The sequence below is a fragment of the Mytilus trossulus genome, chromosome 13 (assembly GCF_036588685.1).
Source record: "Mytilus trossulus isolate FHL-02 chromosome 13, PNRI_Mtr1.1.1.hap1, whole genome shotgun sequence".
NCBI lineage: Eukaryota > Metazoa > Mollusca > Bivalvia > Mytilida > Mytilidae > Mytilus > Mytilus trossulus.
Window position 1 is genome coordinate 57,100,055 of NC_086385.1, and position 27,474 is coordinate 57,127,528.

Sequence of the window (27,474 nt, forward strand, 5' to 3'; positions counted from 1 at the left end):
AGATATATATATATGTCTTGAAAGGTTATTCCAGAAACACGTACAGTTATGGGAAGTCATGTTACTACTAGTGTGATTGTACCGTTTTTAGAGACTGATAAGTCCCATAAGTTATTATCCGCCTTGTGAATAGCTAATGTTACGGTATCATTCTTGTACATTTGCAGGTGTCTGAGGTTTTGAATACATTTTGAATTTGGTATCCCCATGATTTCAGTGATTCTTGTATTGTAAGTTGTTTGCCTATAATCAATTTATAATACGATTTGCTTGGTGTGCTGAAGGCCGATTGGTTGCCCTCGATGCTCTGATTTTCCGGGTACATAGCTAAACACAAAATAATGACTAAGTAGAAAATACACAGAATAAAGCCCCTTTATACATGATAAGTTTAAGTACATTTACTAAAATTACAACTCTTTTAGCAAAGTTGAACTTAGACATCTTATGTTACTTTTAGTGTTTATACTAACATTTAATGTATATTTTATGTATTTTATTTCCAAAATATCGAGTAGGGAGGAAACAATTATGTTTGGAAATTAAAGTTATGACGAGAAAAGCTGTCACAATGGTAGAATCTGCAATGGCTCAAAATGTCCTTAGCTGTTCGTATGGTATAATAAAAAAAAACAATAGTGGACGCTTAGAAGCGACAAATATCCAAAATTGTTTACTGTAAAGAGTTATTACACCTCGGACTACGCCCTCAGGAAAATAACCTTCCTTTGGGTTGATAATTTTGGATATTTACATTTTCTAAATATACGGGTGATAATTGTATGTTATGATTCCATTTTTGATACTTGGGTCAATCAAAAGAAAATTAAAGATGTATCAATTCAGCTATTATAGATGAAAAAAGAGACAAAAAGAGACACAGAAGGTAACAACTTCAGGTCACCATACGGCCTTCAACAATGAGCAAAGCCCATACCGCATAGTCCTATAAAAGACCCCAAAATGACAATTGAAAAATGATCAATCGCAAAAACTAACGGTCTCATTTATGTACAAAACAACTATAACGAAAAACAAATATGTTATGCATCAACAAACGACAACTACTAAACTACAGGCTCCTAACTTGGGACAGGTACATACATTCAGAATGTGGCGGGGTTAAACATGTAAGTGGAATCCCAACCCTCCCCTAATCTGAGACGGCAGTGTTGTAACAGTACAAGAACGACCTATAGCTTTTTTTAAATCTTGAGTGTTATGGTGTCATAAAATGGTGTATATCACTGTTAACATACAAGAACAAAAGAGAAAACAATGAAATACAATGTAGTACCAGTTAGAGTAACATCGTGCTTGAAACAATAATTGGTCATTTGGCAAATGACTTTGTGAAGACTGTGCGTTGACCCCTCAATTGCTTTTGCATATTTGTGTCGTTGGTTGTCTTTCTCCATGACGTGTTCTATTTCCACTTTGTTTTTTTGATTTATAGTATCGTTTGCCTGGCGTTGAGTCGGGTTTTGGTAATGTCTTTTTAATTTCAAATAATAAATAATTTAATCAGTGGTTTAAACATTTCTGTGGAAACGCTGTACTTAAATGGGTATTTTTTAAAAGTCTATAAAAGAGGGACGAAAGATACCAGAGGGACAGTCAAACTCATAGATCGAAAATAAACTGAAAACGACATGGCTTAAAAAAAGAAAGATAAAAAGACAAACAGACAAATAAAAGTAGATAAGACACAACATAAAAAAACTACAGACGAAGCAACATGAACCACAACAAACACTGGGGTTGATTATCCGGATCCCATACATATATCTCACGTTATATGTTCTAATTAGACATTTTGCTTTGCTTGAATAGAAGTTACTTATGTACTAAATAAATGTTTCAAATAGAGTCCTAATAAAGAGCATGTTTAAACTTTAGGCAAATATGAAATGTGACCAAAAGTAGAGAAAACCGCGTGTCCTTGTGAAACCCTTTATTAATTATCCTTTAAGTTTTATGAGTATTTTCCATGTTATGTAATGAGACCTTTTACTGTTTTATTTTACTTGCAAAACTCAAATGTGCACTTTTTCTATATAACCTATAACCGTATATCAATTTAGCAGCTTTGTTATATTTGGCATTTAGAACTATTTTTAAATTGGTTTGTTATTAAAATTTTAAATCGCGAAGTTTAACGAATACTTGAGTCATTGATTTTAAGAAGAATGTAAAAAGTTTAAAACCTTGGATAAATATCAATAAATAAATCTATAGTGGTCATGCCATGTGACCATGTCGGGTATGTATTCTATATTGTTAATTAAGCTTATATGTTTGTAAATATCTAATATCACACTTTTGAATTTGTATATGGTGGTTGTGTGTTCACAAATGTTGGTGTAAACTCTCTAAATCATGACAGTTCTTTTCTTCGATTGGAACTTATTTAGTTAAGATTATGTAACAGGAGGGTCGGGTGGCTATGGCTATATATAAGTTCTACCTGTACTAAGGGGAAGCGTCACTGATGAGTCTTTTGTAGACGAAACGCGCGTCTTGCGTATATACTAAATTTAGTCCTGGTATCTATGATGAGTTTATTAAGCAACCCCGCTACCCTTGTATATCTGATATCAATGAAACTTAAACAGAGCGAATTTGATTTAGGTTCAGCTTATCTTTTATATGTCTATAGGTTTGTATCCTATAAACCAATCTACAGCAAGGCTAATACTATTCGATACAGCTGTCCTAGATGATTCAGGGAGAAACACCATACATCTTATGCTTTACCTAAGTGCGTGTTATGGTAACGGTACCAATTTTGTTGCACCAGATGCGCATTTCGACAATACATGTCTCTTCAGTGATGCTCGTGGCCAAAATATTTGAAATCCAAAGCATATATAAAAGATGAAGAGCTATAATCCAAAAGGTCCAAAAAGTATTACCAAATTCGTGAAAGGAATTTAAGTTTTTAGTTCTGTGGTAAAAGGGAAGTAATTCAATTTGATATTAACCGAGCTTAATTTGAGAGCTGATTATAAGTCTGATAACACGTACAGTCAGTTAAGTCTGCCTCATACTATTAAGTCTGCTTACAGTTGGATCTGCCTCATATATTGCCTTACAAATAAAAATTATCAATGAGGGTCAGTTGAAAACTAAAACTTTCCGACAAAAGCAGTGATTTCAGCTTCCCAATTGTAAACTTTCCATTTCTATGTAGCAACATCCAGTAGCGCCAGTATGCAGAGTATATAGTATCTCCCAGTTGATACGATATTTTAGTGCTTGTATTTTCTTTTATGATATAGACATAAAGCTTTATTTAGAGTCGGTATAAGCAAGCAATTACAAAACATAAGCTCTGAAGAGCTTTTAAAACCGACATAACAACAAATAAAACAAAAACATACATATTGAGTTATGCACACAACATTAAACATATACAGCAAGAGTTCAATCAGTATATAAACATGCAGCACAAAAGTTCTTTAAGCATCTTACAAGTTTAACACATAAAACTGATACATGCAATTATGAAATAAAAACACAAAAGCACAAATGAAATGGTTTGCACATAAAAAGCATATGATTTCCTTGATAGAGGATTGCTGCTCACAAGAAAGCTATTAAACTAAAAGCTCCAAGTGGTGTAGTCGAAATCATACATTTGTAATTTCAGGGTCATAAGTTGGTTGATCGTTATGGAATATTTGTTTCAAAGATGATTGCGGATATGCTCCGAATTTCGTCACCACTACCAAGTCCCTTTTTATCCCAATAAAGTCTTGATGATATACATTAAAGTATTCCCAACAATTCCGCAATTATGCTTAAAACAATATTATTAAAGTGCTTGAGTTTGAAGAAAATAAGAAGCAATAATGCAAATTTTAACGTTTTAGTTTTTAAAATTGAAGGGATGTCAACCTTATCCAAAATGACTGTATTGGTATTTTAAAGACCAAACAAGCAGATTAACAGTTCGGAGGAGATTACGTCCAAAATTTCGACCGAAGGTGGCTGCGTATATCTTATATCAACTTCACAGCCAAAAAGATGCGCCTCTTAAGTATATGGAGAAGTCAATGGTTAACAAGATATATGTTTTCACTTAAAAGAATAATCTGTAAGGGTTCCGCGGAACCCAGTGTCTCGCCTATTTTTGCTGTAAATTGCAGGCTCAACAACAATGAGGAAAAAAATCAATAAAAATATTCTTCTTGTTACTATTTTATGGTTGCAAGAAAATCTAAGTCCATTTAAAAGTAAATTACAGAAAAAACGGAGTAATCTTTTTACAAACTTTATTTCTGGATTCAATCTTATGATCATAAATAAGCTTCTGTCCATGTTTAGTACAAACCCAGGATAATATAAGAAAGTTATTAAAATTTTAAAAACTTTAACCACAGAGTGAATGTAATGGTTCCCCGCAGAAAAAAACTAAGTCCATTCATAAGTAAAATACGGAAAAAATGGAATTTTATTTTTACAAAATTTACTTCTGGATATTATCTTATGATCATAAACAAGCTTCTGTCCAAGTTTGGAACAAACCCAGGATAGTTTGAGAAAGTTATTAAAATTCTAAAAACTTTAACCACAGAGTGAATGTAATGTTTCCCCGCAGAAAAAAAACTAAGTCCATTTATAGTAAAATACGGAAAAAATGGAATTTTATTTTTACAAAATTTACTTCTGGATACTATCTTATGATCGTAAACAAGCCTCTGTTAAAGTTTGGTAGAAATCCAGTATAGTTTAAGAAAGTTATTAAAATTTCAAAAACTTTAAACACAGAGTGAATATTTGTTGACGCCGTCGACGACGCCGACGACGACGGAATGTAGGATCGCTTAGTCTCGCTTTTTCGACTAAAGTCGAAGGCTCGACAATAATTAAAAAGCACAAAACGAACCTTCAAATTGATGACATCTTACATGTAGCAATGTGCAAAAAATGAGGAAGTTCAGAAAGTTATTGTAGAGTCTTCTATATGATTCAAGATTTCAAGATTTATTAGGAAAACACTCAGACACATTTACAATGTGTTACAAGAGGTCATTATTGATAACATATATATACATTAAATATGACAGAAATGAACAAGTGATTAACAAGTTATTACAACCAAAATTGAAAGAAGAGAAGACAGTTTTCTGATAAACATTAACAATTTCTTATATAATTATTTCAATATTGCAAAGTGACAAGAGACCTTCCATTCAAGTTTAACAATGTTTGGATTATTTCTATAATATTGTGGTAAATATCTGTTTCTCAAATCTACTATCTCTGCATTTTTACAAATAAATAATAAGAGTGCACGTTGCAAGATATTTGCAACTTAATTAATCATGCAAAAAAAGTAGAATTTAAAAGTTTATTTGTACTTTATATTTCAGCTCCCGATTTTTCAGTGAGTGGCGTCCAAATTCCGGTACAAAAGCTAAAGAATTTAAATAAAATAAAATTACAACTGAAGCAAACCATTCTATCCGAAGGGAATGAAGTGAGAGGAGGTTGCATTCTTCCGAATGGAAACTTGGTTTTTACGGACTACTCGGAAACCCGACAGAGTCTGGCCGTTTAGAAGAAAGATGGAACATTTCTGTATGATATTTCATTATCACCAGTGTCAGCTTTCGGTGTTGTATCGTTCGTAAAAAGCACCGTTGTTGTTTCTGGTGGCCATACCAAAACTATCTCAGTAGTAGATGTCAATAATAAGAAAATACTGGCCTCAATTCAAACTGATTGTGGTTGCTATGGTATAACGAAACATAAAGGACAGACCTTATTCTGTGGTGAAAACACTGGACTTCTTAAGTATGATGTTGACAGAAAATCAATTTCTTTGTTCATTAGTGATAAGACCGTATCAACGTACTCAAACATAATTTCAAATGGGGACAAAATATGTTATACAAACCCCCACGTTGTAACACTCCTTGATTCGCAGGGAAAGAAACTATTCCAAGTCCGGGATGACAATTTGATAAAATCTCCACGAGGGATAGCTATGGATGAATTCATGAACATATATCTGGTCGGTTTAGATTCTCATAACCTTGTTGTTATAAGCCCGGATGGAAAAGACAAACTGGAGTTACTATGCAGGAAGGATTGTGGTCTAAAGTTTCCGGCAGCAGTTTATTATGATAGTGGACAATTACTTATATGTCAAGGATTTGGTTGGGCATTTCTATATGTTGTTAAATGATGTAGAAAAATCCAAATAAACAGTTAGTTCTTCTTATTGTGTTTATATTTACCATCAATTTAATTGATTATTATGTGATCTATTGTGTGTTATGTAAATGCACGTTTGCTTAGTGTCCAGTGGCAAATGTTTCAAATCTAAAAATAACAATTATAATGGAACTTGATGTAATGAATATATATATATATATATATGTTTTTATATATTTTTATTAGGTATATATATTTCACTGTAAATTGGCACAAAGGCAATTTTCGTATTTGGCACATCTTGCATATCAAATCATTATCTTCAAGAATGACAAAAAAAAGTGTGGATAACTGTTTATTTTTGTTTTTAGACCAGAACAAAATTGGAACTTGATCTGTAACTTGACAGGATAAAACAATACACCAAATACCTAATCTATATCTTCAAGCATGAAGGAAAAAAGTATAAAAAACTGATTTGCTAGACTGAAAGACAGACGGACAGGGTGCACATAAAGTTGGTAGAGGATTATTAAATAAAACACCAAATGTTGTTTCCATTTTAATATTTCTTTCACAATATACACACATTTAATATATTAAGCTTTTCTCAAGACTTAGTGCAAGCACATATATGTACACATTCATAACTAAAAACAAAAATAACAAATATCGTTATTCAAAAACATCATTCATATGAAAGTCAATCTCCATTGTGACAGACCAACACTAAAAATTCTAAAAAAAAATGTACAACAAATAATTCATAAGTACTGTAAATTCAGTAATTATTGCCTGCATTTATTATTGCGATTTTGTCATTTTAAACTTAGTGTGATTTTATTTTTTACGATTTTGAGAAGAATCCTGTGTAATTCATATAAAATGTTTCAAACTGAGAGTTTAAATAATTGCGTTTACAACTCTGTCACATTTTTCGAAATAATAAAAAGCTTGCAATAATTTCTAAATTTACAGTAATCTTTACTCCAAATCACATTTTAAAAACCTGATAATAACATACTTATTTTTTCTCAAAATGAGCCTTTTTAAAAAAAAAAAACTTCCATTTTTCTTTATCTCAATTCATGTAGTGTTATAAGAACTTGTAATGTATAAACTTTTAAAAAAAATAGCAAAGTATGCATTGTGGAGAAATCTTACAATTCTGGACCAGAAGAGAAAACCATTTTGTACAGGACAGAATTTTCACAAACATATTTGTGGGAAATATGTGTATTTGTAATAATTTGTAGAGGCTATCTACTTTGGAATTTGCAAGTGTTTTATATGTCCAAATTACAATATGAAACTGGTTGTATTTTTACTTTTGCTATTTAACATAATCTCTATTTGAGAATTTCAGACACTTTACCTGAACATTTGTGACCCTTGAACTTTTGATGTCATATTATAATCACTAAGCCTTTTGTGGTGTAAGACATTTATTCTATAGTGACTTCAAAATTTTAGGGAACCTTTGTGATGTCCAGTAATGGCCGACAAATTGGATAATGTATATATACATGTATGATCATTACAACTGTACAAAAAAAATCAAGAGATAGGATAAAAAATATCTTATCTCACTTAGAGAATGAAACAGAGGGAATAAAACAACCATTTAATACGAAACCTTATCTGCATATGTTTAATGCCTTACTTCCCCTACCATTTTTTCTTTTTCCGTCACAAACGACCACATTTTCTGTACAAAAATTCAAAAGTTTACAAGATTTGGTAGAAAAAAGTTATATAGATTTTAACTTAGAAAATGAAAAAGAGGAAAGAAAGGATAAAAACAACACACAAATAATACCCAACCTTGTCTGCATGTTTAATGCCTTACTCCCCCTACTATTCTTTCTTTCTCTCTCTTTCCGTCACAAACATTCACTGTACACATACACACAGCCATTAGATGGCTCATGCAAAAATTAACAGACCGATCCCAACTTTTAAAGCTAGGATTAAAATGAATATAAAGATAACACATTAATACTACATAAAAAATTGTGACTAATTTACATATTTATTTATCATGAAATGTGTTAATACATGTATAAAACACTGTTAGAACATGAAACTTAACATGCATTTACAAATTTTGAACAAAAGGGACATAACTCAGTCAAAAAGGAAGTAAACAGGACATACTTTTTATCCTAAATATGTAAATATGTAAATCGAATGGGGGTCTCATAGGGGGGTTTCGATCCCGGGTCCCGCTTACTGTTTTGACAGATTCCCGTATCCCCCTTACACTATGTATGTAAGCAATTCTCATTTTTTTGTCATTTCCCAGGTCCCGCAAGACCTCATTTCCCGTTTTCACGCCACAATAATTTGACTTTCACGTGTCACGCTTACAAAAAATCGACAATCCCACGTCACGCTTAGACCCCAATGAGACCCATTCTAATGTATATAGTTTTTGAAATTGTATGACAGATTGTAGAATGAAGTTTTGTGGCTTGAATTATTCTACATCCCATTTTGTTCTAAATATAAATAACTAATGTTGCGTAAAGCCGTTATACAATCATCATTGTTTTGACTATGAACTGTTTTTGATTCGCTGCAATGTTAATTGTGAAGAGCAAATTAATAAACAAAATATTTTGACCTTGATAGTACAAGCCCAACATACACATATTTTTCCCTCATGAAAATTAGCAGGAAAAAAAAATTTCATTATGAGAAACATATTATATACACTAAAAATGTCAAATAGCCATGGAATTCATACAATAGACTAATTACTTTCGTATCATCTCAAATAAAATAGAAAAATTAATATGTACTGCAACCTGACAAATAATGTGAATTGAACTAAAATTTATTTACAAAGTTATTGCACACATTTAAAAGCAATATTTACATAAACACACAGTATATGTGTTTTTCTTAATCTCCCTAGTAAATATTCATTTAAGTAAATAAGTATTATCAGTTTTAACAATCATAAACCCAAATACTGTAAACCAAATTATTTTCGCGGATACTTTATTTCGCGTTTTACCCTTTCTTAACCTCTTCGCGGCGATTTAATTTCGCGATTATTTGATTTACTTGATGAAGTTTATTAAGGAAAGATCAAATGTTGACATATTCGCGACGATTTATATTCGCGTTATTTTTCTACTCGCGAAAGTCGCGAAAATAAATCGCTCACGAAAATAAGTTGGTTTACAGTAATCAACTAATGTGGATACCTATTTTCGTTGAACAATTGTATTCTCATAGATATTTGATTTTGTAGTTTTGCCAAAGTCTGAATACAAGCCAGTAGAATTTTTTTTTATAAAGAACAATTGAATTTGGGTAAAACTATAACTAAGAAATCTACAAAAATTAATATCCCATAAATCAATAACGAATCCACGTAAATACTAAACTCAAGTTCAATACCTATTTAGATTGTGCCTTTAAAGTACAATTTGTAAATCATTACTCTGCCTATGACACAATGATGATCTAACCTATATGTCGTTTATTTACTTTTATAGTGAAAGACAACTGTGAAAACCATGTGGTATCCACCCTCTATTACCCTACCACAGAATTACTACCTCAGGTGTTGGTTCACCATATCTAAATTCAACCATATTTTAATTATATAATTAAATTTTGTCTTTTTAAAAAAGTAAATAAAATGAGATGAAAGGTTAAAGCTCTAGAGACAGCAACCCAATAATTAGTACATTAAAATTTGACATAATGCATAAAATCAGATTTAAATGTATCATTTCACATATAATCAAAACATCTGTTAAATCAATGCCTCATTAATTTCTTATGTTCTCTCCCGAAATTAATTTTACATTCCCTGTTAACAAAAATGAAAAGCTGTAAAAATATGCAAGTTTAAATGTCATGATATGTTAAATCTTTTTCTAAATAAACACATTTAAATAGTTCCCTAATTTCACCCAGATCTGTACACCCCCCCCCTTTTCAGCCATGTCCTGCCAGTTTATAATAAATTGTAGGAATAGGTGTAAGAAAATGCTAACTTTACAGTAAATCAGACAAAAACAACTCTTCTACTACAAGCAATAATTAGAGAAAAAATGCCATAAGATTTGTTCATTTCCATGGATGTGACAAATGAGGGTCCGGATTGGGTTTATATAGACTAAACAATAAAAATGTAAAGAATAAATAATAATGAGGGGCTCAAATATACATAATAGAGAATGATTGGACCAGAAAAATAAAGAAGATAGCAAATGACCAAAGACAGAAATGAATGCACCCAGACCCTCGTCATTATCTTTCAGTGTTGGGTTTACCATCAATTCAGAAATTATTGTGAGGTTTGTATTTCCTTTGGACAATGCGACTTGATGAGTTGTTCAATAATATCCTTTTACAGATCTTTCTTAAATTGCAATAATTAAAATTACATTTTTGACAATTTTAAAAACAATAGCATTAGTGAATGCACGCAAAAATTTCAGATTTTACAGTGACACTTAAGTTTTTGTTTACTTGTCTTTACAATACCTATATTCAGTTTCGTAATTAATAAAATAATGTACAGTGAATGATAAAAATATAACAAATAAATAGCCAAATATGTGGAGTAGTGGTGACACCTAGTGGCAGCATAATAGAAATGATTTGTTATATGACAGTTAGGTTCATGGCCTGCACTGATTTTCCAGAGAACGATCAATATTTTGTGTATCAATTTCTTCACTGGTGACAAAACACATCACATGAACAGTAAACAGACCAGAATGTTGATACCAAAGTAATGACACATCTTCTGCAAACTTCAGAACAGTAGTTAATAATTTGATTCATAGGAACTCATCATTTTCTCAAACAATATTTTAATTGCAAGTATTTCTGATTAATTTCGTCATTTTAATTTTGATCAAAGTATGATGAATGCCAATATATAAAAAGATTTTGATATCAATAACAGCTATGGATCTACTTTGAACAGCACTGACACTAACAATAACAGTGGCGGATCCAGAACTTTTTCTAGTTATGCTTCAATGATTCCCTATATAATCAACAAATTTTTCACATGAAAAAGGGGGGGGGGGCCAAGGCCCCTCTGGATCCGCCTATGAATAACATCAATGACACTACTTTGAATAGCAATGAATCAACTTTTAACAGCACTGACACTAATGGTAACAGCAATATCATTTATAAATGATATGACATTACTCGTCACACAGCACTGATACTATTGGTAATAGTAATGACACTACTGTCTACAGCAATAACACTGCTATAAATAGCTTTGACACTACTGTCTACAGCAATAACACTGCTATAAATAGCTTTGACACTACTGTCTACAGCAATAACACTGCTATAAATAGCTTTGACACTACTGTCTACAGCAATATTAAACACTGCTATAAATAGCTTTGACACTACTGTCTACAGCAATAACACTGCTATAAATAGCTTTGACACTACTGTCTACAGCAATAACACTGCTATAAATAACTTTGACACTACTCATAACAGTAGAAACAAGTGTTAAGATTACCAGTTACAGCACTGACACAAGTAATAACAATGACAGACCCATACTATAACAATTTGGTGAAATGTAGTCATGTAAAAGCCTAATGGCAATTGCTTACAAACAATGAAATTTAATTTGTGACATAATCTGTTGAACAACAATATCACTTCTGAAAGCTGAAAGGCATAACACCTCCAAGTAGTTGTCTCCTTGATAAAGAAGTAGTTGTCTCCCCTGAACAAGAAGTAGTTGTCTCCCTTCATCAAAGTTTTCATGCTGTCCTTATGTACACTTTTGTGTCCTCCATTGAGGTCATAGCAGCTAACGATTTCTTGATCCGTAATGTTGTCAATCTGGCTGCAGCATTATGGTACCAACATTCCTTCATTAATCTCCCCATTAATCTCAATGACTACAAACAAAACAGTTAATGTAATTTATGTTAATTCTGAAAAACATTTAATGGAATTTATGTAAATTCTGAAAAACATTTAATGGAATTTATGTAAATTCAGAAATTCTTGCAAGGTTTTTAAAATGTTTTAAAATTACACTGGAATAAGATTTCCGAGCCTTTTACAGCTAGCTATGTGGTATGTGATTTGTTCATTGTTAAAAGCTTTACTGTGAACTATTGTTGCTGACAATAATGTCTTTTGGTCTTTTGTGGATAGTTGTCTCATTGACCACATCTTCTTATTTAACATTGATATTTTGTTTAAAAAAATCAATGTCTGAGTATATGCAATTTTGTTGTTGTTATTAGAAGGCTATTTTCAATTCCACTAGACTACCCTGTAATTTGAGATCAATTTGTTGTTGTCTCCCTTTAAGGGAAATTATAAATTTTCATTGAAAATGGACATGATGGCAAGCTTGTAGAAAAAGCAAATTTATATGTGTAAAGTATGTAACCTGTTAGTTTCAAATCATTTAATTGCATTTTAAATTTTTGATACCAAAAACAAAATTGGTTAATACAATGATATATTACTTTCAACATATGCTTTCATGTTTACGATAGAACCAGTTTACAAATGACAAAGGGAAGTAATTTGTATTAAAAGTGTGTAATAACAGAATTTAATTGACAAATAAAATCATGCTTTGCATCGGCAAAGGCCAATTCTGTCCAGTATATAATCAGTCTATGATTGATAAAGGGAAGTAATTTATGTTAAAACAAGAATGTGTCCACAGTACACGGATGCCCCACTCGCACTTTCATTTTCTATGTTTAGTGGACCTTGAAGTTGGAATAAATTCTCTAATTTGGCATCAAAATTAGAATGATGTTATCAAAGGGAACACGTACACTAAGTTTTCAAGTTGATTGGACTTCTACTTTATCAAAAACTACCTTGACCAAAAACTTTAACCTGAAATTTGCACTATCATTTTTTATTTTCAGTGAACCGTAAAATTGGGGTCAAAACTCTAATTTGGCATTTAAATTAGAAAGATCATATCATAGGGCACATGTATACTAAGTTTTAAGTTGATTGGACTTCAACTTCATCAAAAACTACCTTGACCAAAAACTTTAACCTGACAGACAGACGGACGCACAGACGGACGAAACGAACGGAGGCACAGACCAGAAAACATAATGCCCCTCTACTATCGTAGGTGGGGCATAATAATAATTCTAATGCTTTATTCCTAACAATTATGGTTTCCAGGTTGTGAATAATAACTTCATGATAAACTACCTCGAAATTCCCAATCATAATGACTATGTATGCAAAATAACAAATGGATGCAAATATAAATTCATGATAATCTAACTCGACCAAAAACTTTAACCTGAAAAAGAGCTGTTTTGCACAATCTCATTTTCATGTTCAATGAACCATGAAATGTGAACCAAAACCTAAATTTGTAGTAGTTTTTAGAAATTCCCAATCATAATGACTATGTATGCAAAGTTACAAATGGATGCAACTATAAATTCATGATAATCTAACTCGACCAAAAACTTTAACCTGACATAGGACAAACGAACGCACAGACGGACGAACGAACGGAGGCACAGACCAGAAAACATAATGCCCCTCTACTATCGTAGGTGGGGCATAAAAAGTATAATAACTAAATCAGTAATTCATGCATTGAATGTGCAGATTCCAGCTCTGGCAAGTAGAGAACCAGTCTACAATTAACAAATACTTTTGATGCCATGCTTGATGTGTTTCGGATAGAACCAGTCTACAGTTGACAAAGGGAAATAATTTGCATAAAAAGTGTGTTATCAAAGATCAAATCGGTTATGGAAATGTTGTTTATATACCTCTACTGTTTGCCATCTGTTGGGTATGGCAGGTCTATATTTTTCATCACAGACAATCTTTCTCATTTCTTCTAAGGAAGGATCTGATGGAACCATGTCATAATATGGTAACTGGTATTCTTCTACGATTCCTGTCAACATAGAATTATTTATATTTTACAATCAGTGAAAATAACCTTTGACAAATCCTTACACCATAGCTCATATACAAACAAGTTTATTATGAATGAGTTTTATGAATGAGTTACACCGGTTGAGCCAAGGTTAACAGACGAGATGTTATTGAACAATCAGATCTTACTGCTGACAGACTTGCCTACACTTACATTAATATTCTTGATATTGTTAAGTAAATGTTAAGTATGTTTGTTCCTTTAATGTTTTTCTAGACATAATAATAAAGTTAAGGCCATTATGGCAAGTTTACACAATTTTCATGGCAGACTTGCCTACTCTTACCTCCAATGGAACATCGCCTTGCCATCTTCCATAATACTAAACCAAAGGCATATACATTTACCTCCAATGGAACATCGCCTTGCCATCTCCCATAATACTAAACAAAAGGCATATACACTTACCTCCAATGGAACATTGCCTTGCCATCTCCCATAATACTAAACCAAAGGCATATACACTTACCTCCAATAGAACATCGCCTTGCCATCTCCCATAATACTAAACCAAAGGCATATACACTTACCTCCAATGGAACATCGCCTTGCCATCTCCCATAATACTAAACCAAAGGCATATACATCAGCTCTTTTGAAAGACTCAAAGTGTGTTCTGTTGAGAGTAGCATCTAAGACTTCAGGAGCCATGTATCGTTTGGTTCCTACTCTGTCATTGGGAGCTATATCTACTGAATCTGTGGCTATATCATGACGAACAGCAAGACCTAAAATAATAATCATTGGAGAACATTAGGAGCTATATCTACTGAATCTGTGGCAATATCATGACGAACAGCAAGACCTGAATAAATAATCGTTGGAGAAATAAATCAACATTTTATTTAGGAACTGAATGCTTCTTTTTGTTTTTTTATTGGAGTGTATAAGAGTTGACTGAGGCACAATTTTGTACAAAGCACAAAGGCACTTCATTCTAAACATTGGTGCAAGATCAGCACTTTTAAACCCAAAACAAGTTGCCAAAAAAGCATTTATTTCTCAAAACTACAAATTTATGCAAATAATACTATGGAAAAAGTTTTATAAAGTTTTTCTTTTATTTACCTGTGCTTTTTTTTCAAGAAGCATGTGTCATAAGGATTATAACATTTCATTTTGATAGGAAGGATAATTTTTGAATCAAGCATGATTGTTGGCAATTAAAAAATGGATTCAGTGACACATTCATGTAAAGTAAAAAAAAATCAGTATATTCAGCTTATCTAAAGCATTCATAAATTCCTATTCCTATAAGTGGTGCATTTTTTTATGTACTGTTTATGTTTATGGGATATCAAGTTTCATAATATCTAGTCACTACCAAGACCTATCAGCTTGGATGGTTTCTATACAAAACAAAAACAAAATATAATCTAATGACCTACCTAAATCTGCTATACAACAGGTAAGATTGTTTTTTACCAAGATATTTTTACTCTTCAAATCTCTGTGTGCAATGGCTGGTTTGCCGGCATGAACTGAAGAAATAAACGGAGAAAATTTATAATATATAGTGACTCATAAGATTAAATCTAAAATAAAACAGAAACTATATTATCTGATTCTTTGTTCAGAGTAATTTACATATTTGTATCTCTGATTCACAATAATTATTAAACTATTTTGTATACATGAATGTACAGTTCTTGCATAGCCTATTTGTCAGATGAAATTATGCAATAAAGCCGAGTATGCTTATATCCGAAATGACAAATTACGGAGTCAAATAACATCGATAGTGCAGATCAACAAAAAAGAAAGATGTACTTCCATAGTCCACTTACAACATAATGAATGCTTATTTATTCTAATAAAAGTTATTTGTCTACTGTCATACATTTTATTTCATTGTGTATTCTTTCAATAAAGTTTATAAACACATTTTGTTTTAGTTTATTTATGTACCGACTTTTCCTTTACCTGAGATACGAAAATAAAATTGTTCTAAAAATAGATTTGTTTCTATGACCCAGATGTACAAATTCAATTGTTACGCTTTGTTTAAAATAAACTGTTTAACACTACTACACAGTTTATAATCATTGTAAACAATAATTTTGCAACGAACTGCCTTTGATATGCAGTATGTATTAATTACACAGTGATGTTACACTGTTACTTTAATACCGCTAGTTTCGTTTATAATGCAAAGCAGTTAACAGGTGATGGGGCCATGCACGGGTTATTTGCTGGACACGAGTGTTGAAAGTGAGAAAATATAATAATCAGAAGTTAATTTTCTTTTAGAAAAATATTAAAAAGGAAAGATTGATGTATAAAATTCTTCAACCATATATAAATGCCCTGTAATATTTAACATAAATGTAGATCACCCAAGCTGTATTACGAAATTACACATTGGATAATGATCGATAATTAGCAGGCGTTAATGTTTTAAAAATTCACCCAAAATATAATCTATGAACAATGTTTGAAATCCAATCAATAATTAACACCTTTTGAGATAGAAGATCATAGAATGGTTGTGTTTTTACAACAATCAGCTGATTGACATTTTTATGACCTCGAGAATATGGGAAACTTTACCTGTGTACACATCGAGACCTTTTCATATAAACACGAAAGATACTGTTTTAAAACTTTATTTGAATAACACACAAGTAAATGTGAAATAATAATGAAAATTATGATGCATTCAAGAAAAATATACTCACCAAATTGCCGTTTCCGGTCAAAAATCTCGTCAGTTTTAACTGAGCATATCTAGCTGGCAATTATTTTCTATGCAATAAACCGAAATGCCACTTGTAAGGCTATGCATATAACCGGACAATTTAACATTAGGTGAATGGGAAATGGTTTTGTGCAGGAGAAAAGTATGCAATTAACCGAATTATGCTATTAAGCGGTATGCAATTAAGTGGAATCGACTGTACTAATATTTAAGATACAAGTTTTATGTTTTCACCATAATAGACATAATATCTATATTTTGTATTTGTTTGCAAAAGCATGCCAAGAAATAGCATACAAAATAAAAGAGTATTCTTGTAAGCTTCAAAAAGTTTTAAAAACTGACTGTGCAGGTAAAACTCTAGTTTGTGTTTGTTCTCATGTTAATATGTTTATGAAAAATCTGCATACAAATATATGTATCAGATATCAAAATGCAAGTTCTTATTATTGAGACACTCACTCAGTTGCATTATTGGCATAAATAAAAATCTCTCAATAATAACTGTAAATTCAGAAATTAGATACTCATTATTGTGTGTTTTTTTTAAGAATAGACAATAAGGCAAGATTAATTAATGTGATTTCAGGAAAATCTGCAAGCAAATATATGTAACAGATGTCAGAGTGAGAGTTCTTATATATTATTGCCATAATCACCAAATCTTCTTATTACTATTAATATAAATCTCGCATTAACTTCTATATTTACAGTTATATATAAATGTGACTACCTTCTGTGCCGATAATCTCCATATGAAGATGACAGAGACCATTGGCTGCTGACAAGGCCATCTGTATCATCTGAGGAATACTAATCTGGGTCCTGTTCAAATAGTCAAACAGGGAACCATTCTCATGATAGTCTGTAATCAACCATAACTGTGTCCATGTGCCATTGTCTGAAATCATGAATTTAAAATAAAATAGTGTGTAAATAATTTATAGTGTAATTATCTTATCACTGAATTTAATCATTTAATTGATTGTTTCTGTTGAAAATTAAATACCACTTTCAGCATAATTGTGCTACTTAGCACTTAGTGGTGGTTAGTTTTCTTGGTGGTGAATATGTCCATCATTCCATGGGACATAGATAGCTTGCATATACAGTTACAAAGGGTCATAACTCCAATGCAGTTAAAGTGAACCACTCAAATTTTACCTTGATCACAGATTTGTGGTAATAAGTATTCACTACAAACTAAAGTGTGAGGAGGGAAACCAATTTCTGGACAATACGGTGGGGGCATAAAAATTCCCCCCAAAAAATGCTATTCTGATAACACTAGAATGTCATCTCATCAAGGAATAAAAGGTTTGTCTCTTTATCATGATCAATTGCAAAAGGATATCAAGAACTTTGAACCCTGACCTCTTACCTTTATTATCTGCAGCTATGAACCCTAAAATATTCTCATGTCTCAACATGACTGTCTGATATAACTCAGCCTCTCTAAACCAGGAACTTTCCTCTCGAGATGAGAATATTTTAACAGCCACATTTTCTGCCCTCCACTTTCCTCGCCACACTTCCCCATATCTACCTTTACCAATGATTTCACAGAGGTGGATTTGTCTGGCTATAGTCCTCTGAACCAGCAGAGGTAAACCTAAAATCAAACCAAACTAATTATTATATTGGTTGCAATTAATTAAGGGATTTTCAAGTGAAACAAAAACTGATAGTTTCACAGGTCAAATAACTCTGATAATTTCACTCCTCTGACATCATATAACAATGGGTATTATTGAAAAATTGTCAATGTATTTCATCAAAATGGATTAAGAATGCATAGAAAAAGAAATAGTTTCTTGTATTTCACTTTTAATATCCACTTAAATCCACACTGTCTATGGAATAAAAAGAATAATGTTATTTTAGCAGATTCTTTCCTACATAAGTAAGGGGTCATCCATAATTGTCAACCATTTTCCAAAGTGTACAAAACCTACACTTGGGGGAGGGGGTTAAAAAAATCAATATTTTTACCGTACACTTTTTTTTTTATCACTATATAAACAGTCAGATATATTTCAGGTTTTTTTCAATGCAAATTTCTATATTAAACTAAACTATGATAGACAGGATATTTTTTTTATTAAAAATAATTGCTTCTTGTCTTGAAATCTGAAAATGGTTGATTAACACTTTTTGAGGGAGGGTGGGGGTCTGCAAATGTGTATTTTTTGTACACTTTGGAAAATTGTTGACAATTATGGATGACCCCTAAACATGGTAAATGATGTTCCTACGTTAGAAAATGATGTAACTATGATACATTGTGAGAATAGTTATAAAATCATTTGAAGAAAGTTTAGCCATAATCATTAACAAAAGTATAAACACTGCTTTTCCATTTAGAGTGCAGGACTCATGGTCTTTGCTAAATTCTAATTTGAGTCCTTTTATATGTTTTCAAGTTTAGTATGATGCTCCTTTTAACTTTACTTCTACACAATAATATATAGGGCTAGCTGTTGCCAACCTCTGGATTTTCTTACTGCATTGAAGACCCATTCATGCCATTTGTGGCCTTTGGTTGTTTTCTGCTCTTTGGTCTGGTCGGGTTGTTGTATCTTTGACATATTCTGAATTTCCACTCTCAGTTATATAAGTAAGAACTCTGTTAAATACAGTGATATATATCTTTGCATTACAAATGTATTAAAATCTATATACATTAAAACCTGGCTAAACAGAAACCCTGTATAAATCAAGCATGTTCTTAAGCACCGTCATACCAAATTGTATGCTTTGTGAACCTGGTAAAACCAAACATCGGCAAAAACTGAACACAATCTTAAGTCCTGAAGAAGTTCGGTTTAAACAGGTTTCACTGTATAGCTAAAATCCTTAAACATACCAGATCCAGAGCCTGAATATTCAATCATCATTTCTCTCAAACCCTCTGTCCCTTGCTGAGCGAACGGTGCAACGTCAGCATTACTGGTATCTGGTGGCAGCATATAACCTGAAGGTCTCCTGTGCTGGTACTGGTAATAGGCAAAGAATCCAATCATAAAGAGTAGGGAGACCAGTACTACTGGACCGGATATCAGTACAACTAACTCTGCTGTCCCAAACTCTAGTTTGTCTAAATCCTCATCTATAAAACAAACAACGAAAACATGTTTAGCATCATTGCATTTAAGCACCGACCTAAGTCAGGAACCTCTAGTCATTGTTATCCTTTGATGTGCTTTTAAATTTTATTTCATTTGTTTGTAAACTCAGAAATTATTGTTAATTGATTTTAATGTGATAATAATCAAATTTTGCATTTTTCTCAATTTAATTGTTTCATATTTTCTTGTAGGAGCCTCTCATAGCCAACTATACTTTTATCTTATTGTTGAAGGTTGCAAGTTGCCAATAATTAGCCCTCATGTTGATTTTTTGGCAAGGAAAACAGATGTATTAATTTATTTGGATTGGTAAGCTTAATAAGATTCTCAAACAGCCTTTAAATCATTTGTTTTAAACATAAACATAAACATTTTTTTTTATATATTTGTTTTTCATTAAATTTATCACATAAAAAAATAAAAATATATAAGTGTAACATTTTGCAAGTGCATTTTGGGAATTTTGAAGTTTTGATGCTAGCCAACAAACATGTTTGAAGCATGTGTAAGCCTAGAGGGTAGTGCAGTACTGGACAAAAATAAAGAAATACTACCTTGCTTGCATTATTTACAAAATATACACCCGCAAACATGTATATACATGTATCGATGTACTGGTGTTGCGTTTATGTAACACATGACAAAGTCAAATACTCACAACACTAACAAACTACAAGTATATTTTATAAAAAGTTGAAACATAAATAAAATATAAAATTAAGAACTGAACTAGGGAATGTGTCAAAGAGAAAACAACCCCACCAAAGAGCAGAAAACAGCTGATAGGCCACCAATAGGTCTTCAAACTACAAGTATATTTTATAAAAATTTGAATCATAAATGAAATAAAAAATTAAAAATTGAAGTAGAGAATGTGTCAAAAAGAAAACGACCCAACCAAAGAGCAGAAAACAGCCGATAGGCCACAAATGGGTCTTCAAAACAGAGAAAAATCCCACACCCAGATGTCATATTTTTTCTGCTAAACATAGCTATCAATGTCAGCTGAAGTGGGATAAAAGACAAAGAGTCTATTTATATTCCCATATCTATGAAGAAATTATCAAATTTGGTAAATGTTTGTATCCAAAGTTTTGGGTGCTGAGAGACACAGGATCCCAATTATTGTCATATTAAAAAGCAAAATCACCAAAATACTGAACTCCGAGGAAAATTCAAAACAGGAAGTCCCTAATCAAATGGCAAAATCAAAGGATAAAACACATCAAACGAATGGACAACAACTGTCATATTCCTGACTTGGTACATGTACAGGCATTCTCAAATGTAGAAAATGGTGGATTGAACCTGGTTTCATAGCGCTAAACCTCTCACCTTCTATGTTTGCTTGGGTAATTCACTTAATTTTGTCAATATAACAGAACAAGAAACAATTGTCTTACAAGAAGGAGGTTAAGCTAGATGTAAAACCAGGTTTAACTCACCATTTTGTTTGGAAAAGTCTGTACCCAGTCAAGAATACATCAGTTGTTTTTCACTTGTTATATTGTTTGATAGCGTTAGATTTTGTCAGTTTAAGTGGCTTCCCCTTTTTGAATTTACCTTGGAATTCGTTATTTATGTTAGGATTTCTTATGATCGAACAGTTCAACTTAAACAAAACCTAAAGTGTATCAAATATTCTATGTATACAAAAAACAAAAACAGAATAACCCAAATGTAAGTCAAAAAGCATATCATTGTTAAGTGTCACAACAAACCTGGACTCTGAGTTGTTGTTGTAGGTGGCGCCAGAGTCGGCACCAGATTACGATTACAAAAATCGTAATCATCACAACACAATCTATAATTGTCCGTCTTTTGTTTCTTAGCTGTGTTACATGTTAAATGCTCTCCATTCAAAAACTGTCCTTCTATTTTATCTAAACATCTGAAATATCAGTCATAAATCATGTAAATAAATGTGGTGAATGTGCATAAATGACTCTTGACCTCTAAACATCTGAAATACATAAAATATTAGGCATAGATTAAGTGATAGACTTTACATATATATTTGCAAAATAGACTATTTTCAAATTACTGACTTTTGACTCATAGTTTATATTATTTTTCGACAGGTTACCTACGACATCCTTATACATTGTCAATTAAAAGCAACGTAAAGAAGTAACACCAAACATTTAATCGGTGTGATCTGAGGAGAAATTTTAGTATTTCCAATGAGTTTGTCGTGTAAAGAAAATATGCAGCAGTATATTTTCCCCAAGAATTGTACCGATTAAATGTTTGATGTTACTTCTTTAAGGTAATCTTTCGAAACATCTGAAATATAAGTCATCAATTAACACTACTATTTTATCAAACTATACGTCATAGATTAAGTTATATGTGGTGACTGTGCATTAATGACTCCTGACTTCTATTTAAACTAAACATCTGAAATATTAGACATCAATTAAGTAATACATAATTGTATTGGTTGATTCAGTTCACAAAAAGTCATTCAGTTTCAATTCTGGTTATTTTGAGTTGATGAAAGCTGACTTTTATTTTATCTTGATATCTGGATTATCATTCAGTTATAAATAGATTAAGAAATACTTCAGTCAACATGGTCAAGGGTACTACTTGTACAAGTAATCTTTATTTATACTGCAACTAGTTGTGTTTATTTCCTAATAAAATTGAGAATGGAAATGGGGAATGTGTCAAAGAGACAACAACCCGACCAAATAAAAAACAACAGCAGAAGGTCACCAACAGGTCTTCAATGTAGCGAGAAATTACCGCACCCGGAGGCGTCCTTCAGCTGGCCCCTAAACAAATATATACTAGTTCAGTGATAATGAACGCCATACTAATTTCCAAATTGTACACAAGAAACTAATATAAAAATAATACAAGACTAACAAAGGCCAGAGGCTCCTGACTTGGCACAGGCGCAAAAATGCGGCAGGGTTAAACATGTTTGTGAGATCTCAACCCTCCCCCTATACCTCTAACCAATGTAGAAAAATAAACGCATAACAATACGCATATTAAAATTCAGTTCAAGAGAAGTCCGAGTCTGATGTCAGAAGATGTAACCAAAGAAAATAAACAAAATGACAATAATACATAAATAACAACAGACTACTAGCAGTTAACTGACATGCCAGCTCCAGACTTCAATTAAACTGACTGAAAGATTGATTTCATCATATGAACATCAGGCACAATTCTTCCCGTTAGGGGTAAATATACATGTAGTAACATCATGAACATGAAGCTAAATTTTGTATAATGCCAATTTCATCATGGAACACTATCTCCACAATCAGAGGTCCATTAAGGGATGAAAATGAGTTTGACATTTGTGTTACGATTAAAAGAGCTATCATTTTATTAATTTAAGTTGCAAAATAAAAACAATATTAGGTCAATGTCATAAAAATATAAACTTTTTTGTACTCAATGCAAAACCTCGATAGAACCTCGCCCTTCCCCAGTTTCTCAGCCTCATACAAAAAAGTTTATATTTTCCTGACATTGACCTAATATTGTATATTTACTTGGAAGTAGTAAATAAAATTTACTTATGTAAGTTAATCATCTTAATTAAAATGTTTGAATAAGTATTTTTTTTTTACAGTCCCACAAAAAATTTTCAAGTTTTGAGATGTACAAATGTAAAACATGCCTTTAACATGTTTAATGATTTTTCTCATGTTAGCTCATAATTTTTAATTGGATTTCAATGTTTCATCTCAGTAATACAACAATGAAACTGAATGCACAAAGATCTAAACTATTTGTGCAAGGCCTTCAAAAAGTGCTCCTTGGGGGCTTGTAAATGAGCAGTGTTCTGAAGATAACAGACAATAGTTCCAATCACATACAAGCTTATTATCATCTGATTTCAATTCTTAGCCTGATCTTGGGGTGTTCCAGGGGTTATTACTTGCTTGCAATTGTAAATATAGATTTTGCAGAGTGAAAATGAATTGCTTAAATGCGTGAAATGGTTTATGCAAGAAATTGGGATATTCTGATGACGGGTTAAAGGAATCTTGAAGGTTCTTGGTGTGTGTTGCCATGGCAATAGGTGGTATAAATACCTGTCATATTTGTACTCCCAACGTGAGTTAATGTAGGAGTAAGATACCTATTACAATAATCTGAGTCAGAACAACATTGAGCATTACTCAGACTCGTTTTATCAGTAGGATTGCAAATACTCGGTGAATCTGGCGGACGGAAAAATTTGTCCTCTGTGTTGCATCTGAAATGTCATAACACTTTAATACTTGTCGTTGGTCATCTAATGATTGAGACTTTAAGAGTTTTTTTTCAGGCTTCATTCAACATGTTAAAAAATAGATTGATTTTAATGAAAATACATGTACAATGTACCCAGTAAAATGTATTTTTGAACTCATTCTGGTACCCTACTACATTTTTGTTAATTTTTTATTTGCAATGATCTGGTTCCCTTAATATTTGTCAATGTAAGTTTTGTATGATCTGGTACCATACATTTTTATATTATGCAATGATCTGGTTCCCTTAATATTTGTCAATGTAAGTTTTGTATGATCTGGTACCATACATTTTTATATTATGCAATGATCTGGTTCCCTAAATATTTTTCAATGTAAGTTTTGTATGATCTGGTACCATACATTTTTATCAAAGTTATATCTGCATGATTTAAATTTGGTACTCTACATTTTTGTTTTATCTCTAAACATTTCTTCTGTTTCCAATATCATTTTACATCTCAATGATTTCATCCTTATTAAAATATATATATACACATACCTGTATCTATGGACAAGACCTGTCTTTCCTTTAACAACAACTGTTAAACATTTAGCATTAGCTATGCATGTACTATTCGGACATATATCACAATAGCATTTCAGACCTGAAAATAAATCAAACAAATCAAAATTTAGTAATTCTCTGCTTTTAAAATTTAAAAAAAAAACAAATATTTTAATTCATTACAGTTTATAACAGGGGCAGGTCCAGCCATTTGAAAAAGGGGGTTCGTAACCCAGGACAAAAGGGGAGGTGGGGGGGGGGGGGGGGTTCCAACTACATGTCCCCATTCAAATGCATTTATCTTCCAAAAAAGGGGGTCCAAACCACGGACCCCCCTGGTTCCACCACTGTATAAGGATCAGAATATACAGGAGATTTAGAATTTGTAGGGTGCACTGTCCTAACTCTCACTAAGTCACTTGCTAAATATATATGATATGGTGATGTGACCAAATATAATTTAAAATAATATTAAAGTGCAGATAACTCTGAGGAGGAAGACACATAAAAAATTATAAAAAAAGCAATTTGATATCTAAACGAGCAAAAGCACTTTTTTTTTGTAACAGCAGAATTGAACTGGTACAATATAAAATTGACTGTTGGTACACTTGAGTAATACAGGTAAAATATAAAATTGACTGTTGGTACACTTGAGTAATACAGGTAAAATATAAAATTGACTGTTGGTACACTTTAGTAATACAGGTAAAATATAAAATTGACTGTGTTGGTACACTTTAGTAATACAGGTAAAATATAAAATTGACTGTGTTGATACACTTCAGTAATACAGGTAAAATATAAAATTGACTGTTGATACACTTCAGTAATACATGTAAAATATAAAATTGACTGTGTTGATACACTTTAGTAATACATGTAAAATATAAAATTGACTGTGTTGGAACACTTTAGCAATACACATGTAAGACGGATCAAGATTAGCAGACAGATTGTCTGATGGCGCTGAATTTCTTGTATCACTTGTATAAATGGCTTAACTATTAAACTTCGATTTGAATAATGTGTTAAACATGTTAAAAGAAGGCTGTGTCTGTGTGTACCCGCATGCGGGTACGAATAGTCAAATTGACATTTGTAGGCTACGCGTACCCACATCCAGTTTTATAAAATAAATGCCATCGGATCGGGAATGTAACATGAAATATAAAGGGAAATTATCGAAAATACATTGTATTTATTCAATAATAATACATAATAAAAATTGCAAATTAAATGCACACTGATGGAAAATGAAACTGTTCAGTTCCTCAGGGACTTTCTTGTATAGTATAGAAAGTCCCTGAGTACCTGTAAAAAGAAAAAAAAACATGATAAAATTAGTACTATTATAAAATGTAAATGCAAATCTAAAAAATTAAATTTTACTGAATTTGAATAATACCCTGTAACCCATATGAGATTTAAAAAGTAATCTTTTAGTAATTAAAATGTAAAACAGAAGATGATCAAATAAACCTTTTGCTTCCCTCGCAATCAGGTTTTGTCGATCTTTAGTCACACCAAGATTAAAGTGGAAAGGACATTCCATTTGAAATGTACTAAAAGTAAGCATATCCTTTATATTAAGAATGGTTTAAAATAGGAAAACTGTTGGACATAAAAAAAAAAATTGAGCCTACTTTAACACATAGTACATGTAATCTCAGCATGACTAATGAATGAAACGCGACAAATTCCATTTTATTCAGCTAAATACTTTTGATATCAGAAATTATTTTTAATGAGAAATTAGTTAAACCGAAGATACTTCACTTTCAATTCATCATACTTTGCATTGGAAAATGCCAATTTTGTTCGGTATGGAACCAGTCAACGATTGACAAAGGGAAGTAATTTGCTTAAAAAGTGTGTAATAACAGATTCAAATCGGTAATTGGTAAATGGACTATTGCGACAAATTATGTATATATTTCACATTTTATTCCCGATCCGATGGCATTTTATTATAAAACCAGATGTGGTTACGAGTTGCCTGCGAACCACAATTTTACTATTGGTACTCGCATGCGGGTATTCGTAGACACTGCCTTTGAAGAATGCTTAATCAAATTAACTGATTTTTAAGCAAACACATACTTTTACATCATTACATTTACACGGTTAGACCCATCTGAAACTCTTGTTATTTCATTTATTTAATATGTTTAATAGTAATATTGACACTGCCACATGAGTGATATATTATCATATTGAAATTAAGCCATATCCAGTTCTCACATTTTTCCGAAACTTATCAACTGTTTAATGCATGCATCAGGAGGGAAGAGGGTTATAACTTTAATTTCAGCAATACAAAAGGTGATAAATAATTGGTAGGGAGGAACTACAACTAGATATACAGAGATTAAACAACTTTAGAATTTATAGACATGATAGATGAAATCTTATACTTTAAGATCAGTCATTCAGATATCTAAAGCAGCTGATTTGTATAATTTGAATCGGGGTTGAGATATTTATCGTAAATATGTTTAAATTCTATAAAAAATGAAATATGTTTGTTGAATTCTTCTTGATGCTGAGATTATTTTCTTCTTACCATCTGAAACTCCAATTAAATTAAGCAAAATCGTGATTAAAATCAGAAAAATTAGAAATTTTAACATTTTTCTCTGTTTGTTATTGACCGAGGAACATACTGTCTGCTATACAGGATATCAATCCACCGAAAAAGTCCAACATGATATTTACTTTGACGAATGAAAATCTGATTCAACTTTAAG

The 27,474-nt window shown here is 31.8% G+C and overlaps 1 protein-coding gene across 1 annotated transcript; it reads right to left on the reverse strand.

Moving 5' to 3' along the window:
- Positions 1-11,183: 11,183 nt before the first annotated feature.
- Positions 11,184-27,403, reverse strand: LOC134695123 (TGF-beta receptor type-1-like). The gene is made up of 10 exons (XM_063556313.1): positions 27,291-27,403; positions 24,719-24,824; positions 21,676-21,845; positions 19,693-19,935; positions 18,208-18,438; positions 17,560-17,727; positions 15,517-15,609; positions 14,659-14,856; positions 13,956-14,086; positions 11,184-12,077 (listed from the first exon to the last, which is right to left on the reverse strand). Exons 1-10 carry the CDS (start codon positions 27,355-27,357, stop codon positions 11,937-11,939), a joined length of 1,548 nt encoding a protein of 515 aa, XP_063412383.1. The 5' UTR covers positions 27,358-27,403; the 3' UTR covers positions 11,184-11,936.
- Positions 27,404-27,474: the final 71 nt, after the last annotated feature.